The 26,250-nt window shown below is 43.3% G+C and overlaps 1 protein-coding gene across 2 annotated transcripts in view; it reads left to right on the forward strand.

The window, feature by feature from the left end:
• SLC20A1 (solute carrier family 20 member 1) overlaps positions 1-15,099 on the forward strand; it is an 84,377-nt gene extending 69,278 nt beyond the window's left edge. The window contains exons 2-11 of one of the 2 annotated variants that reach the window (XM_020886025.2): positions 328-943; positions 1,126-1,266; positions 1,457-1,542; positions 6,488-6,584; positions 9,123-9,242; positions 10,950-11,219; positions 11,342-11,900; positions 12,463-12,648; positions 13,017-13,101; positions 14,137-15,099. In XM_020886025.2, coding sequence (XP_020741684.1) covers positions 598-943; positions 1,126-1,266; positions 1,457-1,542; positions 6,488-6,584; positions 9,123-9,242; positions 10,950-11,219; positions 11,342-11,900; positions 12,463-12,648; positions 13,017-13,101; positions 14,137-14,310 — 2,064 coding nt within the window. In that variant the 5' untranslated portion in view covers positions 328-597 and the 3' untranslated portion in view covers positions 14,311-15,099. The remainder of the gene's footprint in view (positions 1-327; positions 944-1,125; positions 1,267-1,456; positions 1,543-6,487; positions 6,585-9,122; positions 9,243-10,949; positions 11,220-11,341; positions 11,901-12,462; positions 12,649-13,016; positions 13,102-14,136) is intronic. The other variant, XM_070479133.1, reaches the window with a different exon arrangement.
• The last annotated feature ends 11,151 nt before the right edge of the window (positions 15,100-26,250 follow it).

Raw genomic sequence — 26,250 nt, forward strand, 5'->3', positions numbered from 1 at the left:
TCCGTCCGTTCGTTCGCTTGTTCGCCTGCCCGCCCGCGGGCCTTTTTGGCGGTCCCCTGGTGGCGCGCGCGCGCGGGAACGGCCCTTTTCCGGTTTTCGTGGGGAGGGCGCGCGCGGGCCGGCTGCTCGGGGGCCGGGCCGGGCGCGCGCTGGCGGAGGTGGTCCCCGGCGCCACGTGCCCGGCGCCTTCTCTCCGGGTCGGGGGACAGCGGATCGCGGATGGCGGGTCCGGCTGGGGCCCCCTAGTCCCAGTGGGTCGGCGTGGAGTGCGGGACCGGCCCCCAAGGGCGCACTGCTATTGTTATTCCTCTCCCTTCCTCCTTCCAGGATGAACTTGCGTCCTTTCTCTTCTCCGCCATGGAATTCTGCTCCGTGTTCCTAGCCCTCCAGAACCAAAGAAACCCCAGACAACAGATGCCCATACGCAGCGTATAGCAGTAACTCCCCAGCTCGGTTTCTGTGCCGTAGTTTACAGTATTTAATTTTATGTAATATATATTATTTATTATAGCATTTTTGATACCTCATATTCTGTTTACACATCTTGAACACCGCTCAGTAATTCTCTGATTCATTCAAGAACCACTACTCTAGAGAATGGCAACGACCGTGGCACCGCTCATTACCACTGCTATTGCTGCTACTGCCGCTTCTAGTCCGTCGGTGAACTACCTATGGATGCTCATCCTGGGTTTTATTATTGCGTTCGTCCTGGCATTCTCCGTGGGAGCCAATGATGTAGCAAATTCGTTTGGTACAGCCGTGGGATCAGGTGTAGTGACCCTCAAGCAAGCCTGCATCTTAGCTAGTATCTTTGAGACAGTGGGCTCTGTCCTCCTGGGGGCCAAAGTGAGCGAGACGATCAGGAAGGGCTTAATTGACGTGGAGATGTACAACTCGACCCAGGTGCTGCTGATGGCCGGCTCCGTCAGTGCGATGTTTGGTGAGTTCTCTACCAACACCGCCTCCACCCCGATTGTCCTCTTGGTGGGTGAGCGAATTCTCATCATGGGTAGTTCCGTTCTTGTGTTCTGAAGCTTTTCAGATGGTTATCTTCACTGATATGCGCTGCGTACCTTACTGGAATTCTGCCTTGTGTCTTAATCAGACTTGACGTGTTTTCAGGTTCTGCGGTATGGCAACTAGTGGCTTCGTTCTTGAAGCTGCCCATTTCTGGAACCCATTGCATCGTCGGTGCAACCATTGGTTTCTCCTTGGTGGCAAAGGGGCAGGAAGGTGTCAAGTGGTCTGAACTAATAAAAATTGGTACGTTTCATTCTAAATATCTTTTTATTGTCGTGTTACCACAAGGAGGAGGCGTTGTGTGTGGGAGTAAGTAGATGGTGTCAAGTTGGAGGGATGGATTAAAGTTTTGAAAAAGGAGGACTGAGAGGGAGTAGTGTTTGGGTTCCTGATTTTCATTAGTTGATGTTTCTCTTAATGTGTTCTATTCCAGTGTTGTCTTGGTTCGTCTCTCCTCTGCTTTCTGGTATTATGTCTGGAATTTTATTCTTCCTGGTTCGTGCATTCATCCTCCGCAAGGTAATCTTTCTCCCCCCACCCCCACCCCCCACAGGACCTGGAGTAGGTCACATTCAGTGGTATTCAAACGATAGCATTTTTACAAGTGTGATGGGTGTGTAGGAGTGTGTCCTTGGAGAGTTAGAAACATTGTTTTGTACCTAACTTTGAAAGAAGAAAGTTTTCAATACCCAAGAAGGCATTTGGAAAGGAGAAATTGAATGAACACTAAGGGGTGCCAAGAAATTGGAGAGACTGAAAGCAGAAAAAAATTAATGTATTTGGCGTGGCTTTGTTTAGCTGTATGCAGGTTACTACTTTAAACCACCATCATAGGCAGACCCACCTTTTTTTTTTTATTTGAGGATAATTGCTTTACAGTGTCATGTTGGTTTCAGCTGTACAACAACTTGAATCAGCCATAGTGTTACATATATCTCCTCCTTAAGCCTGAATCAGACCTCCCCACCCCCAGGTTATCGCAAAGCACTGGCCTAGGGCTCCCTGTGTTACATACAGCAGCATCCCACTAGCTATTTTACATATGGTAGTTTATGTATGTCAGTGCTACTTTCTCAATTCCTCCCAGCTTCCCCTTCTCCCCCCGCTGTGTCCACAAGCCCATCTGCTTCTCTATCTCGGGCCAGTTTGAACTGTAAGCTTGAGTGCCCCAGGTGGCTTTTTCTTAACTGCCAGTTAAAATGGAATAGTTTGGGTCCCTACCTAATTATCTTTGTAGTGTTGATTATTGAAACCAGTTGATAAACTTCATGGTGGGGACTCATACCTCTCACAGTGACGTGACTTTAATATCTCAGAATAGGTAAAAAGGAACCAATAAAGGTAAAAATCACAAAAGTCTGTTTAGTTGGCAGAAAAATTCCAGATAGCCATTTAATTTCCTGTCCCTTTGAAAATCCCTTTTGAGGGACCCGATAGCATTTCTTTTATCATGAAGTCTGATGCTGGCTCCAAAATAAATGTAGACAACAAGGGATGTTATTGGACTGAGTTACAGTAAAAATAAAGGCATTTTTTTTTCTCAGTAAACAAACTTGTCCTTTTTCTGAGGTGAATGACTTTATTAGTCTATTGTAAATTCTTAAATTCTTCTAAACTGAAGAAATCTGAGTGAAAGGAGACAGGTAGCTTAATCCCAAGTGGTAAGAATGTACTGAGCCATTTGTTTGGTCTAGTTCTAAGCTTCTCTTGGGAGGATTTGTACTTTCTATGGAAATTCTATGATTGGTATAAAGTGACTCACTAATCTGTTTACCATGGCCTGAGTCTGGCGAAAGATAGCAATGTAATACTTTGAAAACTTGAAACCTCTATAGCTTGGTATAATTTGAGAGTAAAAATTGTCTTATTAAGGAAGCAGGTAATGATTTGCGCCTACCCTGCCACTCCCCACTACTGTAGAATATAATAGGATGCTTCAGTTTGAGGGCAACTTAGCCAGGGATCAGAACGCAGGAGAATTAATAGAACCCCCTGTTAGGAATTCCTGCTCATAAAAGTTTTTTTTCCATAGTTTTATTTTATCTTTGGCTGTGCTGGGTCTTTGCAGGTGTGAGGGCCTTTCTCCAGATGCAGTGTGAGTGCCCCTCTTTGCCATGGCCTCTCCCACTGGGGCTCCTGGGCTTTAGAGGACAAACTCAGTTGTGGTGCACAGGCCCAGTTGCTCCCTCTGGCACGTGGGATCTTCCCAGACCAGGGATCGAACCCACGTCTCCTTCATTGGCCCACCACTGGGCCACCAGGGAAGGCTTTGCACATAAAGGTTTTACACTAGGGTCTGATTCTTTTGATTCTGCTGAGGCTTTGTGTGTCTCAAACCAAAATAGATTTCTTTTCTGGAGTAGGAATGGTCAATGCTCTCAGGTGCAGAGTGGGATTTTCAGCTGCTCAGACCTCTCATTTGGGGAACACATGCCAGGTATTTTTACCCTCAGTACTTGAGAGCTTAAGTTAGCTATATTAACTTCTAAACTATAGATTCCTTATGGGGTATGAGGATGAACATGATCAAGAATGATTGGAATTGCATTTAAAACTACTCAGGATGAACTTGGAGAATCGACACTGGCACCCCCCTCCCCCTCCCCAGGGGCAGGCATATGCCCTTGTTTCTAATCTACCAATAAGAGGTAGATTTTTAGGTGATGAGTCTGGATATTTCTGGCTACTGTTAGACTTAAACATCTCAAAAAAACATCTTTAGAATGGTCCTGGCTGTTAAAATCTAAATATTTGACCATTAAGATACTTTACAACTAAAAACTTTGTTTTGGAAATTAATAACATTAAAAGGGCTTTTAGACATCTTCAGTCTTCTGAATGTTCCAAGGGTGTTGATTAGCCTTGTAGGGAAGAGTGGAGTGAAAATTAAGGACTGGGACAGTAAACAAGGGATAGGGTAAAGAAGCCTTCCTGTTGAGTGTTTAAATTCCAGTCAAAGAAAATGGGTCTTTCAATATTCCTCCCTTCTGTCAGAAATCATGTTAAATCTATCTAGGGCATCTTTTCAGACATGTCCAGTGTATAAAAAAACAACTATCCTGGTTGAAAATGAGTTGGGAAGACCAACCCCACCTCCTTTCCCATGCCATATAGCTAGGTGATGAGATGTTTACTTCGAGGTAAAGTTTAAGTGTGTGTTTAGATGAGTCAGATGTTGGTAAACATTCTCATAAAACAGCCCTGGTTACCTCAGGGGAGTGGTTGAGTGGAGTTTGGAGGTAGCAGAAGGGAGGAAGAGAAGCCTCTACATAATGTCTGGAACCCTCATGGATTTTGATGTGGGTGTGGAGCAGGGGGAGTCTTAAGTTCCTTGGAGAATTTCTTAAAACCATAGATTATTCTTAAAAGAAAAAGGTATACACAGCTCAGGTTCATATCCTTACTATCCTGGGGGTGGGGCCCACATTGAGTGGCTCAGGGTTGCTTAGGTTTTATTGGCTCTCTTTATTTTGTCAGTTTCCTTATCTGTAGCATTCTTTTAGACTGAAGATTGGGGAGCTGATGCTCAGGTGGTTTTCATCAGGGCCCATCATCTCTGCTGATTGGGAATGGCACCTCTGCTTTCTGGTTCCTTAATTTTAAGCCATTAACTCAGTCTTCCCATGTATTATTGATGAGTCTTTTCCTTGTCTCTACCTCTCCAAGATTTTCCATTGGATCTAAGATAGCATTAAACCTTTAGGCTAACAACATGTTTGAGGTTTAGCCTTCCCATGTGTTAAGAACTGCTCTTTTTTTTCCTTAGAATGTATTTTTGGCTATGTTGGGTCTTCTTTGCTGTGCGTGAACCTCTCATTGGGGGCGACTTCTTGTTGCAGAGCACCGGGTCTAGGCACTTGGACTTCATTAGTTGTGGGACATGGGCTTAGTAGTTGTTACTTCCAGGCTCTAGAGCACAGGCTTAGTAGTTGTGGTACGCATACTTACTTGCTCCTAGGCCTGTGTGATCTTCTAGGAACCAGGGATTGAACCCGTGTCCCTTGTATTGACCACTAGATTCTTAACAACTGCGCCATCAGGGATTTGCTGATGGTTCAGCGAGTAAAGAATCTGCCTGCAGTGCAGGAGATGCAGGTTCAGTCCCTGGGTTGGGAAGATCCCCTGGAGGAGGAAATGGCAACTCACTCCAGTATTTTTGCCTGAAAAATCCAATGGACAGAAGAGCCCGGCAGGTTAGTCCATGGGGTTGCAAAGAGGTGCCACCAGGGAAGCCCTGTGCTCTTGTTTTAACTCGTGTTTCCAGTCACACCGGCCTCCGTGCTGTTCCTCAAGACAGTTCAAGCATTTGCCTCAGGGTCTCTGTATTTGCTGATGTCTCTGGGACATTCTGCCTTCCAGATAGCTTATTCTCTAGCTCCTGTTCTCCACCTGGGTGTGTATCTGGCTATGTGGCTTTATGGCTTGTTGATGTAATACATCTATGTTGGCTCCAATAACAGTCTTTGGACTACCCCCTCCCCGAAAATTAAAGTGTGCCCCTCCTTCCGTCTCCTTCCCCTTCTTTTTCTTCAGAGCATCATTTTGTGTTAGAATGTCAACGTCAGCTCTGTGAGAGCAGAGACTTATATCTCATTCACTCCCATATTTTTGTGCCTAAAATGGTGCTTGGCACACAGTCTGAATGAGATGACCTTGTATATGATTGATTTTTATCTTAGCACTTTGGTAAATCATTAGTTGTGGCTTATTTATCAAATGTCTAGATAAGATTGTTGTCGCTAGTATATTCTACATGTTTTATATTTGAGAAGTCATTGCAGGTATAAAGTCAGGTAAGAGATGTTGTAATAACTCAGTCTGTTTCTTGACCTCTCACAAGTGTAGAATACATCTTCAGGTGTGTGCTCAGATTTTTATCTGGACATAAGGTACCTTAGAGCCTTGGTCCCCACCCCCCTGTTACGAACTGGGCCACACATCAGGAGGTGAGCGGTTGTCTTCCATGAAACCCATCCCTTGTGCCACAAAGGTTGGGGACCACTGCCTTAGAGCACTGGGGGTTGAAACTGACCATCCAGGACATTACTAGTCATCCGTAATAGGTAGCCTTGTTGATGTGATCAGTTGCTCAGTCCTGTCCAACTCTTTTTGACCCCATGGACTGTAGCCCACCAGGTTCCTCTGTCCATGGGGTTTTTAGGCAAGAGTACTGGAGTGGGTTGCCATCCCCTTCTTCAGGGGAGAATAACAGCAACAAGAAAAACCCCAACCAACCCCCCAAACATAAAATCAAACACAAATTCAGATAGATGTAGATCAGCCTTGGTAGGGGGACTTCCAGGACCAATGTAGGAAAAGACCATTTGTCCTCAGACTACCATGGAGAGAGTTACTGGCTGGTAGTGTAATTCCTGGAGCTGCCCTTTGATAAGGTTCTGTGGAAATGGGTTGACTTTTTACAGCTTTTAAGGTCTTCATCTTTACGATAATGATCGTTTTACAGGCAGATCCAGTTCCTAATGGGTTGCGAGCTTTGCCAGTGTTCTATGCCTGCACGATTGGAATCAACCTCTTTTCCATCATGTACACTGGAGCACCATGTAAGTACACATCAGAATATTTAAATGTGAATTTAAAGTTGTTTCTAAAACTTGCATTAAATGCCCAATTTACCCCTTTTTGCTTTACAGGGCTGAAATCTACTAGAAGGTGACTGGCCTGCGCCCATTTCAGAAGGCTGCAGGCTAGTGTACGCTGAGTTTAACCTAGATAGTTTTTCAACCAAAGAGACCTGCTCAGATTCTAAATCACTACAGACCTTTACTCTTTAGTCTTCACAGGATCCACCGATAATTTGATCTTATCCCTCCCTCTCTCCTACCTGTGCTAAAAATACCTGGAATTGATGTTAACCTCAACTTCTGACTGCCGAAGAGTCATTAGTTATATGTTGTCTTCGAAATATCAGTCATTTATGACTGGTTTGCTGGATATTCTCATTTTTCTCTCCCAGTTGGAGCTGCTTTGTTTTCTAAGTCCTAAATTTACTCCCTGAATCTGCTTGAATAAGAAGAGTTGGGATGTTTAACACCTGCTCTGTGTGCACTTGGAAGAAGAATTGATGCAGCTAAGAGGAAAAATATTTGTGAGAATATCAAGCTTGAAATGTTACTTTTATGTTGGTACAAAGGCAAAGCACGGATTAAATTAGGATGATACATGTTCAGTTTAGCCTCTGAAAAAACGGATAACCTGTAACTTGTCAGTATTATGCCTTGATTAGTCAGTTTCACTCTTGGGTTCATTTGGTTGTATGGCCTCTGACTCATTGGCTCAGACTGTTGTGACTCGTTGGGAGAAAGACATTGTGCATTGCTGCTAGGACAGAGTGTGCTTATAGAGACGAGTTCGGGGAAAAGAAAACTGGAATGGTATCTTGAAGCTGCTTATCCTTACTCTGTACTGTGTGCTCACAATTGCAAATACTCTTTTTTAAAAATGCTCATTATGGCCCACTAAGTTGATTTCATTTCTGACTAATGGAGTGTAACTTGCTTCATAAATCTCACTGAAGTAATAATCCACTGACCAAAAATGGAGTGAGTGAAGTATTTTTTCTTTTAACTTTTTAAAATATTTATTATTAATTGAAGGATAACTGCTTTACAAAGTTGGTTTGGTTTAGTGAATTTTTTTTTTTTTTTTTTTAGTGAAGTATTTTTAACCTTGTCTCTATTCTGAATAATCAGGAAAGAAATTGGACAACTTTATGAGACTATTGATCTTATTAGGGGTTACCAGACTCCTTAACAAATAATAGAGGCAAAGAAAAGCTTGCACGCTGCATTTCCAATCTGCTTTAATTTGGGTTCTTCATGTCAAACTAAATTCTCCATGAGGCTCTAAGCACTCATGTTGCATGTGGTAGCAGCACAGCTTATAGTTCAATGAAATTAGAAACTCAAGTTTTCAATCATTCTTTGAAAAGGGAACATGGATATTTTTGTCTTGTCCTTTGGTGGATCATTTACAAGAAAAACCAGTCTCATTTCCACTTTCTGACTTGGAACGTAGACAAATTTAAATTGTGATAGATTGATTAATTTTCATGTATATTTTAGTTTATGTGACTAATTGCATAATTCAAATTGATAACAGTTAAAATGGAAAGATTGTGTCACTACAGAACTTTAGTTTTGAAGGGGCTTCCATTTATATCTGATTTTTAAATATGAATTACTTTGAGGGAAAATAGTTTCCATTTTATATGTAATACCTAATAAGCAAAACAGTCACAAGTACCTAAGATATTCTTGTATAAACCACAGATCATTATAGCATCTTTTTAGGCTTAAATAGTGATCTCTGGTGCTTTACCCTTATCATTAATATAGGCTAGTGGCTTGGAGCCTGTTGGCACTTGTGACAACCAGGTGACTAGTTAATGATCTCTGAGCCATGTGAGAAGTAGGCAAAAGTCTGATTAAATGTGACTTGTTAGTGTGATTACTACCGTACTGTTTTCCTTTTGTGTAAGACAGCCCTTTGAACCTTTCTTATCTTTTGATAGATAATGTCCCAGTTTTCTGTATCTTAGTTTGATAAAGCATCCTAAGAGATAATCTTGCTCTAGCTAGTTTACAATGGATGTGATAACTTCCACAGAGAACTAATGATATCAGCATGAGAGAAGTGAAGACTGAGGTACTTGCCTTCTTTAACGTTAAAATCCATGTGCCAACATAACACATGGATTTGGTGTGTGCGGCTATTCCAGCTGGAGGCTGGGCAGTGGAATGCTTCCATTTGCTTCATAGTTGGTTGCAGATCCTCAGTGTTAATGATCCTTTACTCTTCAAAGCAAAGAAAGGAAAAAGCCTAGTATGTGAAGGAGCTTGGGAGATTGGTAGTCTAGCAGGTGTGGACCAGACGGTTGTGGGTTTCAGATGCTATGGGATTTTTCTCCCAAATTCCTCTAGCCAGGAGCACAGTAAAGCCTGTGAGCCTCAGGCTTGGCAGCAGCAGTGAAGGGTGATGGGCTGGCATGGGAACCCCGGAATCCCCAGAGAAGGGTTTACACGTCGTTACATGGGGGCTGTTGCCCTGGGGTTTTCAAGATGCACCGTTTTATCTCCTAGTGCTGGGCTTTGACAAACTTCCTCTGTGGGGTACCATCCTCATCTCGGTGGGCTGTGCAGTTTTCTGTGCCCTTATCGTCTGGTTCTTTGTATGTCCAAGGATGAAGAGAAAAATCGAACGTAAGTAACAAATCATAGCAAAAAATTCTAACTCATGATGTGTTTGCCTTTTTTTTGTTTGTTTGGCCATCTGTAAAAATCCTCTACTTGGATAGATTGCTAAAGCCAGAAACATTTAAAAGGAAATTTGGGGATATAGGTTTATTGTCCAGAAGATGTTCTTATTAACATAATATGACCTGAGACCTAGTCACGAGGCACATTTGACCTTATTTGGGCTGCTGGACAGGCTAGGCAGTTCATCTATTGTTCCTTTTTTTTTTTTTAAACTGTACCTTGATCACTTGCCAGTGATATGCTAGATAAATACAAAGAAGCTATAGTCTACATTAATTGAGAAGATGGGGATTCACTGATGAAAAATAAAAGGTATGAGATAGCTTCACAGGAAACATTTACCAAAATGACTACCATGTATAGCTTAAGTCAGGTTCAGGTATGCAGAGCTAGGTTCGCATGTACCTCTGACTTTAGATTTGGTTAATTCTTAGCACTGGAGCACACATAAAGGGCTCCTTTAGACTCTTACTATACAGAGTATTCCAGTAGAATCAAATATGGAATGTTTTGATTGGTATCAGTCTCTATACCTTAGATTTCTATGCTCACTGATTGAGCTCTCTTGAAGTCATGTTTTTCTGCCCTTCTCATCTGTGAATGCTGGGGTGGTGATTTCACTTGTTTCTTGGAAGCAGCGGAGAGCCGCATGGACTGCAGTGGCAGCAGCAGGATGCTGCGTCATACAGCTGGGCTGAGGAGCCTCTGAGAGGCTCTGCGCTCAGTGTTTCAGGCCTTTGTGACCTCGTTTTTCCCTCAGGCTGGGAGGAGACAAATCTTGCTAAGGTTTGATATCCTGGGCTGTTGTCTGACTAGGATGCCTAAATGCCCCTGGGGCATTGGTATGGAAGCAGAAAACATTCCCTCCTCATCATGGGATCAAGCACCATAAGGCACTTCTCTTTGTTTATATAGAGGCAGAAATTCAAGTCACCTTGAGTTGCCTGCATTGAGCTGAGTCATGTTGCTTGAACTCATGGACTGAAATTGCAGGCCATTACTTTTTTAAAAGAACATGCAAGAACTTCCCTGGTGGTCCAGTGACTAAGACTCCACACTCCCTGCACAGGAGGCTTGAATTTGATCCCTGGTCAGGGAACTAGATCACCTACCACAACTCTGGCCCAATGCAGCCAAATTCATTGTTAATTTTTTTAAAATGCATGAAATTCAGTCACTTTTCAGTTGCCAGTCAACGTCTCCCTACTTGAGTTACTTCCTACTACAGAAGGGATCAGCAGGACATTCAGAATTTTTTTATTTGACTGTACTGGGTCTTAGTTATGGCACATGTATCAGGTTCTCTGAGCAAGGTTTGAACCCAGGACCCCTGCATTGGAGGCTCAGAGTCTTAGACACTGGACCACCAGATTTGACTGTTTGGGCCTTCACTGAATAAAGTTGACAACCCCTGATACTAGGACGTTCTGCATTTGCATCTCTGGTTCCTTCCTAAATGAGAAATAAGAGATGTGGCAAATAAAGCAGACAGAAAAATTATCCTGAATTTTCACCTAAGTTTACATGTGGCCTTACTTTGAGATGGATTTTTTTTTTTTTTTTTTTTTTTTTTTGAGGAGGGAAAGGGGAAATGAGCAAGTTAGTTTGGTCACAACCAGAGAAAAATATGCTTCTATCCTTCTTTTCTAGGAGAAATCAAGTCTAGTCCTTCGGAAAGTCCCTTAATGGAAAAAAAGAATAGCTTGAAAGAAGACCATGAAGAAACAAAGTTGTCACTCAGTGACATTGAAGCAAGGAATCCTGTTTCGGAGGTGGGCTCAGCCACCGTGCCCCTCAGGGCTGTGGTGGAGGAGAGGACAGTCTCATTCAAACTTGGAGACCTGGAAGAAGCTCCCGAGCGAGAGAGGCTTCCCAGTGTGGACCTGAAAGAGGAAACCAGCATCGACGGCTCTATGAACGGTGCGTGGGCTCTCCTTGGTGGGGACAGGCGGGCTTCCCTCTGTTTCCTGCACCACTGAGGGGCTCGTTCTTTGAATCAGATGCTCTTGGCATTGAGTGTTGGTACCTTTTGGTCTTGGCAGGTGCTGTGCAGTTGCCAAATGGGAACCTCGTTCAGTTTAGTCAAGCTGTCAGTAACCAGATTAGCTCCAGCGGCCATTACCAGTATCACACCGTGCACAAAGACTCCGGCTTGTACAAAGAGCTCCTGCATAAGTTACATCTTGCCAAGGTGGGAGACTGCATGGGAGACTCGGGTGACAAACCCTTGAGGCGCAATAATAGTTACACTTCCTACACCATGGCAATCTGCGGCATGCCTCTGGATTCCTTCCGCGCCAAAGAAGGCGAACAGAAGGGTGAAGAGATGGAGAAGCTGACGTGGCCTAACGCAGACAGCAAGAAGCGAATTCGAATGGACAGCTACACCAGTTACTGCAATGCTGTGTCTGACATTCACTCAGCGTCAGAGATGGACATGAGTGTCAAGGCAGAGATGGGTCTGGGCGACAGGAAAGGGAGCACTAGCTCCCTGGAAGAATGGTGCGACCAGGACAAGCCAGAAGTGTCTCTCCTCTTCCAGTTCCTGCAGATCCTCACGGCCTGCTTCGGGTCCTTTGCCCATGGTGGCAATGACGTCAGGTCAGTCAGTCAGGATTCTTGGCACGCTCATTCTATTTTTATACTGCATCATCCTTTTATATAAGGCTCCATTTGTGGGACATTGAATAATGCAGATTGAATGAGATAATAGCAATTGATGTACAAAACAGGAAGAAAAATTTCTTCAGAGAGATTACAAAGAATGCTTGTTTCCATTTCTGTAGGTGATAAACACATCTTTCACAGAGAAGCCATTTATCAAGATAGGATCTAGTTTTTTGATAAGAGTTACTGCCCCTGGAATGAGTTTGTAGGCTATTAATCCTAGTTCTGTGGTTTGTAAACTGTTCATGAAATTCAAATTTGCCTCAGATGGGCCTATAGAAAGACAGGCCACCAAATATGGGGTGTTCCCTCTGAGAAGAACTCTCATGGTCTCCTGCTGTGTATGTTGGGAGAGGGGGGTTCCACTTGTTTCCCTTGAAAGACAGTTTGCTAATGAAAGCTTTGCTTTAGAAAATGTAGTAAAGCATTTAACAAATAGGATCTTGCTGAGTTGTAGTTTTGCCTGCAAAGTCATCTTTGCTCTTTTTTCTTCCAGCAATGCCATTGGTCCTCTGGTTGCTTTGTATCTGGTTTATGACACTGGTGATGTTTCCTCAAAAGTAGCAACACCAATATGGCTTCTGCTCTATGGTGGTGTTGGTATCTGTATTGGTCTCTGGGTGTGGGGAAGGAGAGTCATCCAGACCATGGGGAAGGATCTGACACCCATCACACCCTCTAGGTAAGTTGGTAAAACAGGTCTCAGGTTTATGCTCTTGTTCTTAAGATAACATGAGAAAGATGTGTGAGCTAAGACTTAATGACTATGTATATTTGGCTTTTATCTGTGTTTATGGAGCCAATACTGATGTTTACCAAGTTCCTCAAAGTAGAAGTGCAAGCTTTAATAGTGGGCTTACAGAAAACCTTAAAACCTTAAACATTGGAAACCAGAAGAGGAATCTCATGGTCTAATTTAAAGTAGATTTCAGAAGTTTAGAGCAAACTGAAGATGTCGTGGGTAGATAGCACTGCAGGATTGTGCGAACTTTTGCTAACTTGCCACAATTTAAATTCCATTCTTGACTAGTGATCTATTTGTGTCCACAGCGGCTTCAGTATTGAGCTGGCATCTGCCCTCACTGTAGTAATTGCGTCGAATATTGGTCTTCCCATCAGCACGACACATTGTAAAGTAAGTGATAAAAGGGTACTGTGTCTTTTGAATAGTTTTAGTAGATATGTGGAGAGGTGTTTTTTGTTCTTTATTTCCTTTGATACTTTGGTTTAGAAAGTTTTACACTGTGGGAGTGTTGAAGAGTTCACAAGTGTAGGACAAGTGACTCAGAATGTAAAGACCCATTTTGCAATTCCTTGTGTCTGTTTTTTAAGCAGATAATATATTTTATATCCTCCAAAATGTGAAAGCCCTTTTGAGGTAGCAAGCCTGTGAGGCTTGTTGGTCTGTCGAAGGACAGTTTATAAAGCAAGCATGCACTCAGAGCCTCTCAGAATTGAAGCACCAAGAAACTTACTGAATCCTAAGGTTGCTTGATGACTAGTAACTATAGGATATCTATAGAGAAGGAAACAAACTGGCTTTCCTAAGGGAATTTAAGTTGGTTCATCATGGAGCCTTTGAGTCATTTTTCTTCCAGTGAGATATGCAAATGATTTACTTATTAGGTCTAATAGCAGCCTCCCTCTAGAATCTGTGGGAAACCTAACACTAAAAAAGAATCTGTTGCTAATGCAGTTTTTAATATGGGTGAAAGTATCAGTTGCTCAGTTGTGTCTGACTCTGCAACCCTGTGGACTGTAGCCCGTCAGGCTCCTCTGTCCATGGGATTCTCCAGGCAAGACTACTAGAGTGGGTAGCCATTCCCTTCTCCAGGGGATCTTCCCAGCCCAGGGATCAAACCTAGGTCTCCCACTTTGCAGGCAGGTTCTTTACCATCTGAGCCACCAGGGAAGCCCTTTTATTAATAGTTCATTAAGTTCCAGCACCTCAGAAGGAAAAAGAGAATTTTCTTTTCCTATTCTGTTTTGCCCCAGTTAGCACAGATTCAGTGCTTGGATTTTATGCGGCCTTCATCTTGTTCCTAATACAAACCAGTTCTCATGGATCAGTGTGGTAGTCTGGGGCTCCTCACCTGTATAAGGTCACAAGTATAAGGTCACAGTACCCTGGCATATCAGTAACTAGTTCCTTGGTGGTTTCCTCCCACAGGTGGGCTCTGTTGTATCCGTTGGCTGGCTCCGATCCAAAAAGGCTGTCGACTGGCGACTCTTCCGCAACATTTTCATGGCCTGGTTCGTCACGGTCCCCATTTCGGGTGTCATCAGCGCTGCCATCATGGCAGTCTTCAAATACATCATCCTCCCAGCGTTAGGCTGTGTGTGATGGGAATTCAGGTCAATGTTTGGGACCACCTGACACATTTCCTGCTCCTTTGAAGAGTGACTGCAGTGTTACCGAAGACTGACAAAAGAATCTCTTTCGAGTTTGGGAGCTGTGGGAGGGAAGCTCTACTTGTGCTGTAACTGCTTTCGTGCTAAATGTGACTTGTCTCAAAATTAGCTATGTAAAATAGCCAGGTTTCCACTGGTTCCTCTTGAGGTCCCTTTTCCCTCTGGGCTGTGAATTCCTGTATATATTTCTCTACTTTTTTTGTATCAGGCTTCAGTTGCGTTATGTTTTAATGTTGTCTCTGAAGATAACATGATTTCTTTTTTTTTTTTTGTTTAAACAACCATCCAGAGCCATTTGACAAGAGTGTGCTCTGCTTTGTTGGTTTCACCAGCTTCTGCCCTAACACGCACGGGGACTTAACAAGAAACACCGTAACCCAAGCTTCCCTAGTAGTCTTAGAGAAATAGTCACTTGTACCCTGCCCTCCAGTCGGCAGTGGCGGGTTCTCTTGGCATCTGTGGGAACTTCTAATAGGGTCTTAGGACGTGGTGAAAATTTAGGTTAGTAGTTCCTTCTTGGCAAGCAGTTCATTGACAATTCTTGCTAAGAAGTAGGAAGAAAAATCCTTCTGGCAGTCTTGGGTATTTCTTTAAAATTTCTGACAGTGCAGGATGGATGAATGCTGTGGAATATGAACTTCAGGCAAGGTAAAAATGGGCCAGCCTTCCATGTTCATCTGTCTACCTCTTAATAAATAAAAAGCCTACCGTTTTTAGAAAACTTGTTGCTGGTTTCGTTCATACACATCTGTTCCCAGATCAGTTAGCCTCATGCATTCTTAGGAGAATGTGATATCTTAGCAAGTGAGAACTGCCCCTTAGCAGCAGGCTCCCTTCTCCCTGAAACATTTCTTAAGATCCCAGAATATACATGACATTACGGGGGCTGTTCTAACAGACTAAGTTTTTTTTTTTTTTTTTTTTTTTTTAATACTAGCACATCTTGGACATTTCGTTAGCACGTATCTACTTGTTTTTGATAGCCACAAAGTTTTCCTGTTCTGATGGACTCTTATTTTATCAGATCCTTATTGAGATTGTTTCTAGCATCACTGTTAGGAAGAAGGCTAAAATGAGGGTTGTGTGTAGCTTAGCTACATTTAAAAATTCTCTGTTGGGAGAGTTCCCTGGTGGTTCAGGGAGGCACACGGGCTTCCAGCCTGATGGGTGGCCAGGGGAGGATGGTATGTGCATAGATGTGATCCCTGGCCGTGGAAGTAAGATCCCACATGCTGTTGCAGTGTGGCCAAACAAAAAACCCTTAAGTTCCCAGTGTTCGGATTTTTCAGTCTTGACACATTATCTCTCTTTATACTTGATCAGAATGGTTAAGCAAAAGTACATGGCTTAAAATTACGTTAACAAAACTAGGTTGGTATGTCCTGTCCTCAGAGTTTTAGATGTTTTTTTGGAAGCCGAGACAGTAACAAGAATAAGGCTATGCTTACCTGGCCTGTGCCTGAGAAGTTAGATCAGTGGTTAAGTACTTACCATGAAGTCACTTAATAAAAGCTCATCACTGCATGTCAGGCCCTGCACTAAGCTTTTTATATACATTCCATTCTCAAGACCTCTTGCAGTAGGTTTTATAATTGTTTTACAGATCATGGAACTGGTCTAGAGAACTTCTGTATCTGAACCAATACTAAGTTAACAACGGAGAGTCCCAGGCCAACTGAAAGTACCCATGTAACTTCACTTGAGGAAGAAGATGGGAACTTTGGTAGTAAGGGGAACCTAGCATTAAGCTCAGAATTGAGGGTTCTGCAGGAGGCCCTCTTGAGTTTTGATTCTGGCTTCCTCTTCTGGTACTGTCCTCAGAAACTGTTTTTAATAACATTAAATGGACAATAGTAACCCTCAAGATTTTTTCCTTGGCCCAGGAGAGGACAGCTGAGGAAGCTCTTGAACCAAGAACAAAAGAGCAGCTAGGTCTGGGGAAGAGGAACCCCAATAGCCAATAAGAGGTCAGAGGGCATCTGTACTTCCATATAAAGCAATACATGGGACTTCCCTTGTGGTCCAGTGGTTAACAACACGTCACCTTCCAATGCAGGGGACGTGGATTCGATCCCCTGATCAGGGTACTAAGTCCCTACATGCTTCAAAGCAACTTAGCCCATGTGCTGCAACAAAGACCCAGGGCAGCCAAAATTAAAATAACTTCTCTGGGCCAGGGACGCAGGCTAGAGTGAACTCAGACCTAAAAGTTGCTTTTCTTTTTTTTTTTAACCCTCCCTTCAATAAGCTATTTTCATCAAGGTTACATGTATCTATGATAAAGTAGTCAAGTGATTGAACAAGGCTTGTCAAGTACAGGGGTCTCCCTCCATGTCTCCCCCTTTCCAGAGGCAACCACTTTCAGTATTTGTATTACTACTTGGCTCAGTTTGGGGCTCTTGACACCCCATAGTATTTCAGTCTTCAGCTATTATACACAGACCCTAACCTCCCTCCTTTGCTGTATTAATTATTAAGACCTAATTGGTCTTAATTTGGGGAAGATCAAAATTTGTATTTGAGAGTATTTGAAAAATATCACTGAGCTACTGAGTCATAGTGCATCTATTGTGATCATTGTGTTTTCCCTAGAATAAGCTCCCCTCCCTTTTATTAAGTGCTGGTCATCAGTCATTCCGGAACTTTCCAGTGGTTAATTTCCTTTTAGGACTATGAGAAGCAACAGGGAAGCTCCCAGTATTTTAGGATAGCCTCACTCAGAGCTTCAGATCTCACTATAGCTTCCAGTCTATAGACAAAAGTTTCAGGTCTGCATCCTAAAATTTCCCTCTACTATCCTGGGGATTTCTTTTCTCTCCTTTGTTGGATTTCCTAGAGCCAATGTTTGTTTTCTTTTTATAATTTTTTTTTAAAAAGCTATTTTATTTTTTTGGCTGTGGTGGGTCTTCATTGCTGTACTCGGACTTTCTCTGGCTGCGGTGAGTGGAGGCTACTCTCCAGTTGCAGTGCCTAGGCTTCTCATTGCGGTGGCTTCTCATGTTGCAGAGCACGGGCTCCGAAGCGCAGTCTCAGTAGTTGTCACACAGGTTTAGTTGCTCCAGGGCATGTGGACTCTTCCTGGACCAGGGATTGAACCAGTGTCCCTTGCCTAGCAAGGTGGATTCTTCTTCTTTTTTTTTTTTAATTTATTTTTATTAGTTGGAGGCTAATTACTTTACAATATTGTAGTGGTTTTTGCCATACATTGACACAAATCAACCATGGATTTACATGTGTTCCCCATCCTGATCTCCCCTCCCACCTCTTTCCCCATCCCATCCCTCTGGGTCATCCCAGTGCACCAGCCCTGAGCACTTGTCTCATGCATCCAACCTGGGCTGGTGATCTGTTTCACCCTTGATAAGTATACTTGTTTCAATGCTATTCTCTCAGAACATCCCACCCTCAAATGAAGTAAGCCAGAAAGATAAAGACCAATACAGTATACTAACGCATACATATGCAAGGTGGATTCTTAAACACTGGACCACCAGGAAAGCCCCCAAGAGCCCATGTTTTTGTTTTATTTGGTTTATTCCCTTGTTTGCAGGGAGAACACCATACAGCAGCTTCCTGAAAAAGAATTTCGAGGAGTAAAGGCCTAACTGCTCAGACTTCCAGAGAAGGCAATGGCACCCTACTCCAGTACTCTTGCCTGGAAAATCCCATGGACGGAGGAGCCTGGTGGGCTGCAGTCTATGGGGTCGCTAAGAGTTGGACTCGACTGAGTGACTTCACTTTCACTTTTCACTTTCATGCATTGGAGAAGGAAATGGCAACCCACTCCAGTGTTCTTGCCTGGAGAATCCCAGGGATGGGGGAACCTGGTGGACTGCGGTCTATGGGGTCGCACAGAGTCAGACATGACTGAAGCCACTTAGCAGCAGAAGCAGCAGCAGCTCAGAGTTCTGGGGCTCAGTGGGGGAGTGGTCATTATGTAGTCTTCCTATTTTTAGTCTTCTTGTACCTTGCTTTTTTGCAAGATTCCAAATGCATACATCCATTACCATGGTTTTCAGGTAAATGACACCAGTTCCCCGGTAACACGGTTGGTTCAGATTTCAGTGCATGGCATATTAACTGAGTAATTGCATACAGTGCAAACTCTAATGCGAGCTCTTTTGTCCACAAATCTCATTTATAAAGGAGCAGATGCACACTGACCCGATGAATGACCTCTTGGATCGCTTTTTTCAAAGTCTTTTTGGTGTCTGGTTGCTGTGCATTATTTATTCAGTTCACTCATAGACAACAGAGCTTTTTAGTAGTGATCCCCGCAGTAGAGAGATGCTCTAGACTTTATAGCACTGCGATTGGCTTATGTTCCAGATTCTTCTGGGGGCTTGAGTGAAAGTGCAAAATTGCCTTTGACCATCAAACACAGCTTTCATTGATCCAGCCAATGGACCAAGAGGTTATTTCATCTTTTAACAGATTTGGACAGACTATAGGTGCTACATCTGGAGATTTTGTGATTGTTTCAGCCAAAGTTTGGAAGCTATTGAAAGCTTCATGGCAGAAAGAAGCAGTAATTTGTAGTGTGGCAGAAACTTACTACACCACAAATAACTTTGCAGGATTCAAAGTGGACATGAATTGAGTTTATCTGAATGTGGGAGGGTTGACACTGCTACTGTTTGGGAGATTCTAGATAGGCAGTCAGAGGCACTTAGTGGAGGTGAGCTTGTCAGCATAAATGAGGAAGGTGGTGGTGATGAAAACGATGCAGACATCCCAGAGGAAGTGATTCTGGCCTGGCCTCACATGTAGGGACTTCCCAGAGCTATTTCTCAACAGTGAAGAGCAGGTAAGACTTCCCTGATGGCCCAGTGGTTGAGTTTGCCTGCCAATGCAGGGGGCATGGGTTTGATCCCTGATCCAGGAAGATCCCACATATGCAACTAAGCAACTAAACCTGCAACTACTGAGCCCGTGAGCTGAAACAAGAGAAACCACTGCACTGAGAAGCCCATGCATGGTAACTAGAGAATAGTCCCCATTGGTTGCAGCTAGAGAAAAGCCCTCGCAGCAATGAAGACCCAGTCAGGACAGCCAAGAATTAAATAAAAAACAAACTTTAGGGTTCCCCTGGTGGCTTAGTGGTAAGAATCCACCTGCCAATGCTGAAGACACGGGTTTGATCCCTGGGTGGGGAAGATCCCACAAGCCACAGAGCAGCGAAGCCTGTGTGCTGCAACTGCTGAGCCCTTTGTGATACAACTACTGAAGCCAGCGGGCCCTAGAGCCCATGCTCAGCTACAAGAGAAGCCTGAGCAGCAACGAAGACCCCGCACCACCAAAAGTAAATAAATAAAATTTTAAAAAAAGTTAAATTGTTGGAAGCTGATCCCCACTTTAATTAATTTTTTGCTGATAAAATTTCAATTCAGTTCAGTTCAGTTTAGTCACTCAGTCGTGTCCGACTCTTTGCAACCCCATGAACTGCAGCACTTCAGTCCTCCCTGTCCATCACCAACTCCCGAGTCCACCCAAACCCATGTCCATTGAGTCAGTGATGCCATCCAACCATCTCATCCTCTGTCGTCCCCTTCTCCTCCTGCCCTCAATCTTTCCCAGCATCAGGGTCTTTTCAAATGAGTCAGCTCTTCCCATCAGGTGGCTAAAGTATTGGAGTTTCAGCTTCAACATCAGTCCTTCCAATGAACACCCAGGACTGATCTCCTTTAGAATGGACTGGTTGGATCTCCTTGCAGTCCAAGGGACTCTTAAGAGTCTTCTCCAACACCATAGTTCAAAAGCATCAATTCTTTGGCACTCAGCTTTAGATTTTTTAAAAAATTGAAATAATATTGTACACAGAAAAGTGTACACAATTGTGTAAATTGCTGACTTTTGGCACAGTGGATAAATCCATGAAACCAGCAACCAGAACAGGAAATGAACAATATCATTGACAGATAAACAGGTCAATGTCGAGTCACTTGGTTAAACTACAATATAGTAACTGAGAGCTAGATAAATGTTACACAATCATGTTTACTCGAAAGTTGCCATCACCTTTGCAAGCTGGGCTCAGCTCTAGGTAGGCTAAGCTAGAGTTTGCAACAGTTCCTTTCCTGACTGGCAGGAAATAAAAGGATTTGTTTTCAATGGCCTCACCCTTTCACCTTCAAGCAGCATCAAGGTGCTTAGAGACCAAAGGTGACAAATTTAAGACACTCACTCATTAAAAGCTGGGTTGTGGTGTTTCACCTACAACCTAGTGGTATTAGCTGTCTGGTACATTAAACCCTTTCTCCACTGTGTGTGTGCAGTAGGTATGATTTGCAGATATCTTGATTGTCAGTGGTTTTCTCTTGCCTCACACAAAATTCTTGGGTAGAGCTCCAAAATTTCAAAAAAGTTACAGTACAGAACTCATAACCCATGGTATGAAAATTTTTTTTCTCTCTTTTTTGAAAAAATTAACAGCCAAATAAATAATGAGCAGAATCTTAGCTGTGGCATGCAGCATTTTTATTTTTATTTATTTGGCTAGCCAGGTCTTAGTTGCAGCTTGCAAACTCTTAGTTGTGGCATGTGGGATCTCATTACTGACTAGGGACTGAACCCCCAGGCCCCCCACATTGGGAGCTTGGAGTCTTAGCCACTGGACCACCAGAGAAGTCCCTGAAAGTTGTTTCTCTCTAACTCTGTTTTCTACCTTTGTCTTTGCCTCTGCTTAAGAGATTTAAATTCTTTAACCATCCATTGTTTCACTGAGACACAGTGAGGAAATCTGAGCAGTGTCTGCTAACTGGAGATGGCTGAAGTGCTGTCTGCTTCTGTGACAGATGAAGACTTCATTAATAGCTTTTTTAAATACTAAAATAAAACACTGGACTTCCCTGGTGGTACAGCGAATAACAATCCACCTGCCAATGCAGGGGTCATGGATTCAATCCCTGATCCAGGAAGATTCCACATGCCAGGGAGCAACTAAGGCCCAGGTGCCACAACTGCTGACGCCTGTGCTCTAGAGCCAGGTTGCTGAAACTACGGAGCCTGAGGGCTGCAACTACTGAAGCCCTCGTGCCCCGAGCCTGCGCTAAGAAGAGAAGCCACTGGAACAAGAAGCCTGTGCACCGCAACGAAGAGTAGCGCCGCCCCTGCTCCCCGCCCCCACAAACTAGAGAAAGCCAGTGTGCAGCAATGAAGACCCAGTGCAGCCAAAAATAAATACATAATAAAAAATAAAAAAGATAAAAATAGAGACGCTCACTGGCAGCAATCCTTGCCTTTTAACAACCAGGCTCTTGTGGAAACCCCTTTTGTTACGTTCAGAGATGATGCTAGCTTTCATCTCAGCTGAACACACTGTGATGCAGTGCCGACTGCTACTTAGGGAAAGGAGCAAGATGTTTATTTTCTGGGGACTGCTGACATTGGTGCAAGGTCTCCCCTCCCAGAGGATTTTTGCTGAAGACCTAGATAGCAGGTTTCTACTTCCCATTCATTCTATTTCTAGAAGCAAGCAAATGTTCTCTAATTGCAGGCTTGGGCTGAATGCCTCCGTCGTGTTTCCCACTGTGCTAATTGGAAAAATATAATTTTATTTAAAAATATAATTTTATAACTGTGTCCCGCTTTGCAAAATAGTCGTTGGCAGCTGAGTTTCTGGTTTGGTTCCTAAAGTAAAATAGTACTTTTTTAGTACAGCATGAAGGATAATGGAGCTTTGGAAATCCCAGGGCAAGTCTATGCTATGTACAAGGACCATTAGAGATCCAGTTTCAGCCCATAAGAACCAACTGTCTATTGATTTGATGTCTTTTTCTAGAAGCCTTTATTAAATTGAATCTCAATTAAAAACTGGAGGGGGGCACATTCTGAGAATATTAGTCAATATTGCCCATTAGTTGAACAGTCATATAACGGGCCTTATGTGGACATTACTGATTTGGAAAGGAGGTAATTTTTTTGTAGTGGAGGTCTTGGCTCCTGGTAAGCTCTCCATCAGTCTAAATGTGGTTAGTCTTGCCAGCTTTTTGGAAATACTGTCAGCTTGTGAGTATAGAGTTAATATGACACTTCTGTTTAAGATCTTTGGTTTTTCTGAGTGGTTCTGTCATGGCCCATGTAGAATGATTGTCTACCACCGAGAAGGGCTTTAAATTCGAAGTTACCATTGGAATCAGAGATTATAAAGGTAGTGATGACCTTTTGTGTGTGGTATGGTGTGGTGGCTGCAAGCATAAGCTTTGGAGCCAGAGCTATCTAGCTTCGAATTCAGGCTCTACTGTTTCATATCCTGGAAATCATTTAATCTTTCTAAGCCTCGGGTCCTTGTCTAAAGACTGGTGATAGTAGTGCTACTTATGTCACAGGATTAAATAAAATAATGCATGTAAAGTGTTCCATGTCTGACCCTTCATAAGCACTTATTAAAAAGTGTTTATTATTAATAACTGGTCTCATCCTCCAGATAAATATATGTATTTTTATATATTTTCTTGACATGGTAATGTTTAACTTGACATTGATCCCTTAGACACCTTTTTGAGTATGGCATGACTACTAAGTAATTTTTCTTAACTCTACCTTTATGTATTTTTAAAATCTGAAATGAAGGATTTAATTTTGGTGGTTTGCCTTTAAAGAAAAGTGTATTAAGACCCTGTACAAATTAGGATTTGGTTAAACTGTGAGTGAGCGAAAATCTCAAGAACAGGGAAGAAAGCTGACTTCTTCCCCAAGTCAATGATGGGCTGATGCTGGTGTCTCAGCTTGGAAGAGTCCCATGGACCTGGGACCCAAAGCCCTGAGAGGGGCACTGGCAGTTATGACTTTTAAGAAGTGTGTGAAAACGGGGACATCCCTAGCAGTCAGTAGTTGACTCCTCCCTTCCAATGCATCGGCCATGGGTTTGATCCCTGGTCGGGGAACTGGTTCCCTGGTCGATCCCTGGTCACATGACACACCACCAAAAAAAAAAAAAAAAGTATGTGAAGAGGCTGATTCTTGTGAGGGCTGTAAAACTGCGAACAGAATTCAGTGGCGGGGCGAGGGGGAACTACTGCTGTGGGAGATAAGAAATGTGATGAAACGTGTGGAACAAGAAGCAAAATAAGTAGTTTCTTTCCCCTGCGGTCTCCTCACAGCTCCCCCTACCGGCAGCTGGTAAACACAGGCTGTAGGAAGAGTTCCAGCCCAGAGCCGCCGCCGAGTAGGGAGGGCTGGGTTTGCTGAGATGTGATTGCTTAGCAACCAACACAGGGGGGCGTCTTCCAGACTTCTCCATCTTCCAAAGTTGTTCAGTCGCTTAGTCAGTCTGACTATTGCAGCACACCAGGTTTCCCTGTCTTTTACCATCTCCCGGAGTTTGTTCAAACTCATGTCCATTGAGTCAGTGATGCCATCCAACCATCTAATCCTCTGTTATCCCCTTCTCCTTGTATGTTTGGAATGAATACCTTATCTGTGGCATGAAACTTTGAGATTGTGTGACTGTTTTCTGCCCTCCCCGCCGCCCCCCGGTCCCCGCAGCCGTCCTTCACTCAATGGCCTCAGTATTCATTGATGAATCTTGCCTGAATCCGTTATTACTAAAGTGTGAAAGTGTTAGTTACTCAGCAGTGTCCGACTCTTCGTGACCCCATGGACTGTAGCCCGCCAGGCTCCTCTGCCCATAGGATTTCCCAGGCAAGAATACTGGAGTAAGTTGCCATTTCCTTCTCCAGGGGATCTTCCTAACACAGGGATAAAACCTGGGTCTAAACTAGTTATAAAATGATGATTTTCTATTTTTCTTACTCCTTGAATATTTATCAGTTGATAGTTTTGGTAAAGGAGTGCTGCGGCCAGCACAGCATGTAGGGATCAAACACACAGTTTGGGAAAAAGAAACCAGAGACAGAATTAAAGTTTTAAAGATGGGACCAGGGGACTCAAGACCTCTTGGGTCAAGAGCCCTGTTTCTTGGAGCCACATCACTTTTATTTAGTGTCTTGGCAAGCAGAAAGTATCTGTTGTTCTATGGTGAAGTCAGCCTCCAATGTCCCCAGTAACGTCTCCCATTTTATTGATTACTTTAAACTATCTTTGTTATTTTCTTGTACAAGGGCTATAACCTAGCTGGAGGTCATAGACCCGCTTACACCTTGGGAAAACATCTTAATGTGTGCACAAGCAGCATTCTGAACTTGCGCTGATCCGACGTTCCAAGGTCCACACTATGTTTTTCCTTAGCTTAGCAGGGCATGACAACCCCAACTGATCAACCTGATGTACTTTTATTTGGGTTATGCTGTATTGCTATATTTTGCTTTTATTCTTTTCCCATGGTGATTTTCTCATGGCTTAGCCAGAGCAACAGGTGACTGACTGTTAACTCCTGCAAAGAAGAGATTTCTTTTCTCTCTCATCCTTTGGGAAATGTGACTTTCAGTCGGGTGACCACATCTTAGGTAAGAGTCAGAGTTGTGTTATTAAGAGCTGGGTAGAAGAGACACGGTGTAGGCAGCTGGCATTTTGTCACAGGCCCAACCCTAAGTACTCTGATTTCTGTAATTGGACCTGTGATTGACTTGAATGATAAAAGCTTTGGAAGGAATAAAAACGAATGTTTTACATATGAAAGAACGAGGGAAAGCAACCTGAATTCACAGGTGGTATCTGATGTTTCAGGGTATCACTTTCCTGAAAGGACCAAATAGGCCAGTGATTCTCTTCCTTGGCTGCCCATTGGACTCACCTGAAGACCTGAGGCCTGGGTGCCTTCCACCTTCCAGGGGCACTGGGATTTTTTTAAAGATATTGCTTCTTTTGTAATTAAAAAATTTAGTATTTATTTATTTTTGGCTGTGCTGGGTCTTCGTTTGCTGGGCGTGGACTTTTTCTAGTTGCAACACAACTTCTGATTGCGGTGGCTTCTCTTGTTGTGGACCACAGGCTCTAGGATGCAAGGGCTCAGTAGCTGTGGCACATGGGCTTAGTTGTCCTGCAGCATGTGGACTCTTTCTGGACCAGGGATCGAACCGGTGTCCCCTGCACTGGCAGGTGGATTCTTAACCACTTGGCCATCAGAAAAGTCAGACGCTAGGATTTAATTGGTATAGGTGGGACCTGGGCATAGGATTTTTATTTTTATAATTTTTTCTTCTTCTTTTTTCCATTTTTCTTTTCAATATTTTTATCTCATATATTAATTTCATATTTTTTGACTGTACCATGTGGCATGTGGGATCTTCATTCCAGGGATTGAGTCCACATCCCCTGCACTGGAAGTCAGAATCTTAACCACTGTACCACCAGGGAAGTTCCATGGCAGCAGGATTTTTAAAAGTTCTCTTGGGAATTCCAATATTCTTCCAGAGTTCAGAACTTGAAAACAGATGGCCTATGTTGGTCACATGGGGTAAACGACTGCTCTCTGTTACAGTCTGTTGAATGGGAATGAAGGAACTGAACTAGGTATACTGGCATGCCTTGTTTTCAAATCAGGACTTCTGAAAAATCTTTCCACTCTTAGTGTTTGATCATGTAGCATATTTGTCAACTTCACTTCTTTCCCTTGGTGAAAAAAAAGTTGACTCTTCTCAAAATCCAGTCAGATTCAGGCAGCCAGATAAATGTGTCTTCTCATGACCTTAGGGAGCTTCCTAAGTGGCTCAGAGGTAGAGAATCCATCTGTTATGCAGGAGACATGAGTTTGATCCCTGGGTGGGGAAGATCCCCTGGAGGAGGAAATGGTGACCCACTCCAGTATTCTTGCCTGGGAAATCCCATGGACAAAGGAGCCTGGAGGGCTACAGTCCATGGGGTTGCAAAGATTTGGACACAACTGAGCACACACAGAGGCATGACCTTAGTCACACATTCATTTAAACTCTTGTAAAAATGGAAACACCTTTTTCTAGTTTCAGGGTGGAGT

This window comes from Odocoileus virginianus, chromosome 2 (assembly GCF_023699985.2).
Source record: "Odocoileus virginianus isolate 20LAN1187 ecotype Illinois chromosome 2, Ovbor_1.2, whole genome shotgun sequence".
NCBI classification, from domain to species: domain Eukaryota; kingdom Metazoa; phylum Chordata; class Mammalia; order Artiodactyla; family Cervidae; genus Odocoileus; species Odocoileus virginianus.